Source organism: Typopeltis vanoorti, chromosome 9, assembly GCF_054136105.1.
Source record: "Typopeltis vanoorti isolate ZY-2024b chromosome 9, IOZ_Tvanoo_1.0, whole genome shotgun sequence".
NCBI lineage: Eukaryota > Metazoa > Arthropoda > Arachnida > Uropygi > Thelyphonidae > Typopeltis > Typopeltis vanoorti.
Window position 1 is genome coordinate 22,346,508 of NC_143557.1, and position 8,267 is coordinate 22,354,774.

Consider the following 8,267-nt stretch of genomic DNA (forward strand, 5'->3'; position numbering starts at 1 on the left):
CACGTTGCTTTACTCGGCTGTTTTGATATACAGTTGAATACGTGTTTTCTATTCATTCTGTTTCTCTCGGACGCGAAAAGGTAGTTCGCTGCATGTTCATCATCCTGGAATACCAGCGAAATAGACGTCGTGGCATTGCTCACTGTTTACGCATGTGGGTGTGCACGAGAAAATCTTACAAAGGTTAATTGGATTCGTCTGTCAGCAAAATATTTTGTGCGTCGTTTATGATCTCATTTGGATAAAATTAATGATGTATTTCCTTCAATGAATTTATTAACTCAACTCCGCAGTTATTATTAAATAAACCAATAGTGATAGCATGTAGCCGATACAAGATCCGGGCTACACTCAATGAGTTAGTGGAGTTTACTCAATACTTTTAAGGGAAAAGTAAATTTATGTTGATTATATATTTTTGCATAAAAATCTCTGTGTAGGGTAGTAAGCTATACGCATGAAAAAAGAATAATTATTCATTATTTTTGGAAGTCGAAATATCCGAAAATGCTGAATGGTCTTCGGTGTAGAGCCATTTGAGAACGCGCCTTTAACTTAGTGATGTCAAATAAGCGAGGCATATTTTCTTAAACGAATTTCTCAGATCAGAAAGTCACCATCTTAACATATTTTACAACTTTGAGCATTGGTTAAATTAAAAAAAAAATACTGAATACGAAGAAAATTGATTTATTTTCTCATTTCAATTTGTAGTAGGCGTTGATATTGCTGTCTATAATTACTGAGGATATAATTTAAAAAATGGACTAGTTTGTGAAATTTGAGGATCGAACTTTATGTAACCGCAAGAACTATTTTTGAAGGAAATTCTTAAACTGTAAAAGATTTTTTGGTGTGTGAGAGGGAGAAGGTGAGAATCCCGAAATGCTAGTTATGAGAGCTTCATTTAGCAGCTAGCTTGAAGTTTGATGGAATCGTTTCTGAAATTTGATTTTTCCAAGTCGATTAATTCTGAAAGAGAAATCACTCGTCTAATTTAACACAATTTATTGCACCAGCTTATAAACATTCGCACCCTGGAATACTTTGCAGTTCCGCAGCGGTTTCTGTCCAATGGAATCCCTTTTGATTTTACTCTTCGACGATCGACAGTTTCACCAATTGCATAAACATTGCCGGAGAGATGAACGCCGTCTATCTTTTGTTGCAGAGAAGTTTCTGGAAAGCTTTCCGGAAATCCAGATTGAAGATCGTGTAAATGACTGGGTTGAGAGCAGAATTCACGTAACCGAGCCACGTGATGAAATTTATCATCCGAGGCGATATGTAGCAGCCTTCGCAGAACGGAAGCACGACGTACATCAGAAAAAATGGAAGCCAGCACAACACAAACACCCCCATCACTATCCCGAGCACCCTGGCTGCCCGCCGCTCTTTGGACAGCGAAATCCGTTGTTTTCCTTCCATGTATTGCCGCACCGGGTTCGCAGGAGCGCTGTTCTGTTGTTGGCCGTCTTCCATGGCTACGGAGCATGTCGACGTGTCGTCCGCATATTCTGCGAATGTCTTTATGTCAATCATCTTGGTGGTCGACGATATGAGAGCCACGGTTGCCGAAGGAACTTCTTCCTCTTTTTTACTGCGACTGGAGTTCAGGGACCTGAGCTGTATACCCTGAGAATCGCTGTTTTTTGTGGTGAGATTTCCTGCAGCTTTGGCTTTAACGCGCAGTCTCCGTTTGGCTGCTTGGAATATTTTGGCGTAGACGATGGTCATGATGATCAGTGGTATGAAGAACGACCCGCTCGCAGAATAGAGCACGTAGCCACGTTCCTCGGTCAGCTGGCAGGGAGTTAATTCCGTGAATATCTCCGGCCAGTCGTTCCATCCTATGAGAGGCGGCACCGAGATGAGAGTGCTGATCACCCACACCAACATGATCATCAGAAGCACCCTCTGCAGTGTCCTCTTGCGGGCGTAATTAATGGGGTCGTGAATAGCCCAGTATCGGTCTAAAGCGATAGCACACAGATTGAGGATCGACGCGGTGCAGCAGAGAACGTCGCAGGTCAACCACATTTCGCAGAGCACGAGCCCAAACACCCACCTCTCCATGATCGAATAAGCGACGTTCAGAGGCATAACCAATACGGCCACGGTGATGTCTGCCACGGCCAGGGAGACGATAAACATATTTTGAACGTTGCGTAGAGGACGATAGGTGAACACCGACAGAATGACCAGAACATTCCCGACGATCGTACTTATGATAATGAAGCCCAGGACGACCGCCGTCCCGAGAGCTTCGAGAAAAGATACACCAGGAGCGGTAAAAGATAGCAACATCGATTTATTTATCGATTCGTTTGCCAGTTCTTCAAAAAGCATGCTGTCATTTGTATTAAAGAGGAGCTCGAGCTCCTCCAGTGGCGGAGACATGAGATTAACTCCGAAGCTTCCCTTAGGTGTCGGGTTACACTCTCTGCAGCCGATGAAAGAATTGTTACTTGCGTCCATAGTGGAAGGTGGGGGGGGGGGGGAGCGCTGCCTCTTCAAGTTGATCTTACATTAAAACTGTTTACTTCTTGCAGTAGAAGCTCGAGCGGCCACTACCTCCTTCGAGTATATCTTAGTCCCTTACGTGCCCAGTAAACAGATATCGACTTGCATTGGAAATCTTAAGTGGAGTCATCATTTCATCTGGGTGGAAGTACAAACTCTCTTCGCCTGCAAGTACAAAAGAAAAGCAACATTACATATTTAGTTTCAAGATGGAGAAAAAGAAAACAGCACACAAACACATCAACCCACTCACGGTACGCGTATTAATGCGTTAGGTTTGGAACCTTCTGTGGGTGGGATTTACATTAAAATTCAACTCAAATATTTAATTTGCCGTTTATGTAAATGAAACCGTTTTTAAAATTTAATTTGTTTTGTTATGTTTAGCTGATGTGTCATAAATAATGCGAATGCAATATTTGATGTCAACAGCATTTCCTTCCAAGTGAAACCGATAATATTAAAGATGATTTCAGAACTTGTGCTGGTACAGCATTTTTTTTTAATTTATTAAAGGAAGGAGATTGTATTTATAAGACTTGACCAATGAAGGGAAGGTGTCACTGGCCAAATATCCGCATTAAGTTGGCAGTCAGTTAATACTACATTACCCGTCAACTGTGCCGTGAATGAAAAGGACACAGTTTCGGTTTTTTAAATATCAGTACTCATTTTGTATTTCTTTTAAACTAAAAGTAATAATTTAATTTACAATTTTGTTGTTTATATTTAGCTATTAATCGTTTTTTTTATTTTTGTAAATTTCAGTAACTAAAAGGGTGAATTTTTAATAATATTAACCTTACATGATTTTAAGAAAGTGAAATTAGGAAAGAGGGCGCTTATCAGACATGCGCACTGAAAGGCAGAGACTGATCATTAAACCAATTGTTGGCCATTCATTTTGAATTTTTTTTTATTAACAGCATCTAGCAATGTCGATGGGAATCACTTCTTACAATTTAAATAGGGAAAAATATTGGAAATGATTAACTGAAGTGTATTATTACCAACGGAAACAAATTCTAATAAATTAAAGACTTAATTCTGTATGTTAGTCAAGTAAATAATAGTTTAATATCCGACGTTTCACTGACTAATATCTGTCAGCATTTTCAAAGGATACACTGGTAAGCAATAGAAAGTAACAAAAACTGGGAAACTAACCGACAATTCTAAAAATTATATATAGTTATCACTGTGCGTGATAACATATGACACGTGATACAATACGCGTGTCGCAAGTACAACGTTTTATTTGTTGAGATTTATTGTAATTTTCATGAAAGTTCATTTCTTTTTGGTTAAATTATCTGATTAGAGTTTTCCATATATCTGGCAGGATTTGGCCTTGATTCTTATTTAAGTTACCTGTTTAACCGGCGACTGTAGCAGCTTCTTTGAATGTTTTGGAATGGTAGTTGTCTTCTATGTAGGGCATATGACTCATATCCCATTCAATATTATGGTTGGTAGAGGCAAAGTGTGAAGAAAGGCCTGATATATCTTGTCTCTTATTCCTTACATAGCCTATGTGTTCCTTCTTTCTTGTATCAAAACTTCTAGATGTCTGTCCGATGTAATTAATACCGCAAGAGCAAGGTATGCTATAAACTCCAGAGTATTTGTAGAAAGGATGGCTATCTTTCGGTGATCTTATAAACGTTTGAATGGTCTCCACAGATTTGAAGGTTACGCTGATATTATATGGTTTTAGAAGAAGAGCTAATTTTTTGAATATGGTACTAATAAATGGAATTGTTATAGTGCTGGTGTATTGGGTTTCATCTCGTTGTCTTTGTGGTATGTCACTAAAGAGAATCTTGTTGATGATTCTTATAGGGTAGCCATTTAGGGATAGATCTCTGGATATTTTCATTAATTCTTCTTAAGTCGCCAGGGTCTGTGGTACATTATATAGCTCTTTTTTGAGCATATGGATAATGCTGAGTTTCTGGGATATGTGGTGAGACGAGTCGAAATGGAGGTACGTCTAGTGTTAGTAGGTTTTCTATATACCGACAGGTTGATGCTATTGTCAGTTTGTTTCTTAATAAGGACGTCTAGGAATGGAAGTTTATTATCTTTTTCTAGTTCCAATGTGAACTTGATAGTGTTGTGGTAGTCATTAATTTTGTTTAGATAATGTATTAGTTCTTCTTTTTTGTGATTCCAAATAATGAAGATGTTGTCAACATACCTAAACCATGTGGTTGGTTTAGGGGTAAATTGGGATAAAATTTGAGTTTTCAAATATTCTAAGAATAGGTTGGCACAAGAAGGAGAGAGAGAGAGAGGGCTACCCATGGCTAATCCTGTAAGTTGTTTGTAGTAGGTTTTTTTACCATGTAAAATAATTCGAAGTTAAGTAATGCTTGAACAACTTGATGTTTGGTGGGAACAAGTTTTCTAAGATGTCGATGACTTCTGAAACTGAGATATTTGTGGATAGAGATGTGACATACAGGCTAACCATAATATTATCTTCAGAAATACAGATGTTTTTTAATTTCTCCAAGAAAAGTCGGGAGTTCTTGATATAAGAATCCGTGTTGTGAATGTTCTTGTAACATTTTGGCTAGATATTTTGATAGATTGTAAGTAGGGGAAAGGATATCATCTACTATTGGACGTAATGGTGTACCTTCTTTATGGATTTTTGGAACACCATATAGTCTTGGAGTTAACGGATGCATAGATTTTAGTTTTTGGATTAAGTTCAAAAAACTAAAATCTAGTTTTTTGAACTAGATTTTAGTTAGTTCACATTGGAACTAAAAAAAGATAATAAACTTCCATTCCTAGACGTCCTTATTAAGAAACAAACTGACAATAGCATCAACCTGTCAGTATATAGAAAACCTACTAACACTGGCCGCTACCTCCATTTCGACTCGTCTCACCACATATCCCAGAAACTCAGCATTATCCATATGCTCAAAAAAGAGCTATATAATGTACCACAGACCCTGGCGACTTTAGAAGAATTAATGAAAATATCCAGAGATCTATCCCTAAATGGCTACCCTATAAGAATCATCAACAAGATTCTCTTTAGTGACATACCACAAAGACAACGAGATGAAACCCAATACATCAGCTCTATAACAATTCCGTTTGTTAGTACCATATCCAAAAAATTAGCTCTTCTTCTAAAACCATATAATATCAGAGTAACCTTCAAACCTGTGGAGACCATTCAAAAGTTTATAAGATCACCGAAAGATAGCCATCCTTTCTACAAATACTCTGGAGTTTATAACAAACCATGTTCATGCGGTATTAATTACATCGAACAGACTTTTAGAAGTTTTGAAACAAGAAAGAAGGAACACATAGGCTATGTAAGGAATAAGAGACAAGATATATCAGGCCTTTCTTCACACTTTGCCTCTACCAACCATAATATTGAATGGGATATGAGTCATATGCCCTACATAGAAGAGAACTACCATTCCAGAACATTCAAAGAAGCTGCTACAGTCGCCCGTTAAACACGTAACTTAAATAAGAATCAAGGCCTAATCTTACCAGATATATGGAAAATTCTAATCAGATAATTTAACCAAAAAGAAATGAACTTTCATGAAAATTACAATAAATATCTCAACAAATAAAACGTTGTACTTGCGACACGCGTACTGTATCATGAGTCGTATGTTATCACGCACAGTGATAACTTTATATAATTTTTAGAATTGTCGGTTAGTTTCCTAGTTTTTGTTACTTTCTATTGCTTACCAGTTTGAAATCCTTTTTGTATCCTTTGAAAATGCTGACAGATATCAGTCAGTGAAACGTTGGATATTAAACTAATATTTACTTGACTAACATACAGAAATTAAGTCTTTCATTTATTAATACTAGTGGTCAAGAAAAAGGTCATAATATGAAAAACAAGTCTGTTTTAACAAACGAGTGTCAAACATATTTTCTTGGATCTAATCTTCTCATCAGATGATGTTATTATAAATGGGGTGTCAAATCTTCCACCAGTTGGCAGCGACGTGATCACTTGGAGGGTGACTAACCATAAGAAGACTTCTGTCAGACAGGGATATGTGTGCGAAACTAAAAGGCTGGTGATTATGAGAAGCTTAGGAAACAATTTGCAGCAATAATATGAAATGAGGAACTGGATTGAAAGGATATCAATGCTGCTTGGGGCCCTACTCAAGAACTACCAATTGAAGGTAATATAAAAATGTATACCAAAGGTTACGAGACTAAATAGAGCAGTTGTGAAATGGATGAATGAAGAAGTAAGGTATGCAATCCGGAAGAAGGTATTATGGAAATAGCATAAGAAGAGTGGTAATAATCAGTTGCATGAAGTGTATAAAGAGCAGCAGAGGGAGGTGACTCGCTTGGTGAGGATAGCAAATGGGTGATACTAGAGACGGTTAGCTCACTAGGCTAAAGATAATCCCAAAGAGATTTTTTCGATACGTAGCCAGTAGACGACAGAATGATCGGAAAATGAAACTAGTTGGTGAAAGTGGCAGAATGACGACAATTGCAGAGGATATTGTGGAGATGTTTAATGAACAATTCGTAAAGGTTTTTAATTCTTGGGAATGTGACTTCATGCAGATAAATACATTGAAAAGGAAGGAGGACGAAGTGTTCGTAACAGAATGTATATGAGGAATGGAGCAAACTGGATGTTAATAAGGCTGTAGGACTTGATGCTGTTTCATCACGTGTTTCAACATAAGTTGCACTGGGCCGAGTTTCAAAGCAATGGAAAAAATAGGGTAATTTTTTCCGCTTCATAAAGGAGGTGATGAGACTAAAGCTTCGAATTATGTCAGGTGTTGTTAAAGTATTGGAGAAGTTATTCAGGACCAATATTCAGAACTGGGTTGATAACAGCAGCATTCTCTTTGATAGTCAGCATGGGTTTACTTAAGGAAAATCGTGTTTTAGTAAGCTGCTTACTTATAACAAGGTGACCAATGCATTGGACAAAGGTGATGCATACACAGTGGTATACTTAGTTTTTGCAAAGACATTTGATAGATTGCAACATTATAAGCTGGTGATTAAACTGGAAAGCATGGGGTTGGTCAGTACGTTCGATAAGGGATTGGCTATCGGATAGGTATCAGCAAGTTGTGAATGGAGGAGCGATATCGCAGAGAAGGAAAGTTAGTAGTGGTGTACTCCAAGGGTCTGTTTTGGGCCATTGCTGTTCAACTTGTATGTTAATTATATCAGGAGGGAGTCTGAATGGTGATATTCAGTGGTTTAATGATGCAAATTTGAGGAGAACAATTGGAAATGAAGCCAATGTTGTGGCTTTGCAAGAGGACTTGAATGAACTGGCTAAATGGTAAATGGAATATATTTAAGGCACGGTATGATGAGCTGTGTGTGTAATAGTGAGACCAACCGCGATGAGGCGCTTGATTCCATCGAGGTCTAATAATAAAATATATTTTATTTTAATTCTGTGATGAGCAAGTGTAAGCTGCTTTGAGCTGAGGAAAGTAAGTTTCGCAGCGGAATTTTGTTCTTTGTCGAAATATAAGATTTGAGAATACCTCAAAGCGAATCCTATTTATTCCCTTTATTGGTCCTGCGTGACCAACTTTAAATGTTATGCCTTGATTTCTAAATTATCCATTCCTCAAAGCATCGTACAATGGGGTTTAGATAAAAAAAAAAAAAAAGTCATTGCTGTAGATTATCAAGAATTTATGTTAAGAAATGGTTGTAACAGCAGCCCACGATTTTATGGC

At 37.7% G+C, this 8,267-nt stretch overlaps 1 protein-coding gene across 1 annotated transcript; it reads right to left on the reverse strand.

Annotated features, from left to right (window-relative positions):
- Positions 1 to 1,155: 1,155 nt before the first annotated feature.
- Positions 1,156 to 2,478, reverse strand: LOC150102921 (putative G protein-coupled receptor No18). Its single transcript, XM_090397991.1, has one exon. It carries the CDS (start codon positions 2,476 to 2,478, stop codon positions 1,156 to 1,158), a length of 1,323 nt encoding a protein of 440 aa, XP_090254117.1.
- Positions 2,479 to 8,267: the final 5,789 nt, after the last annotated feature.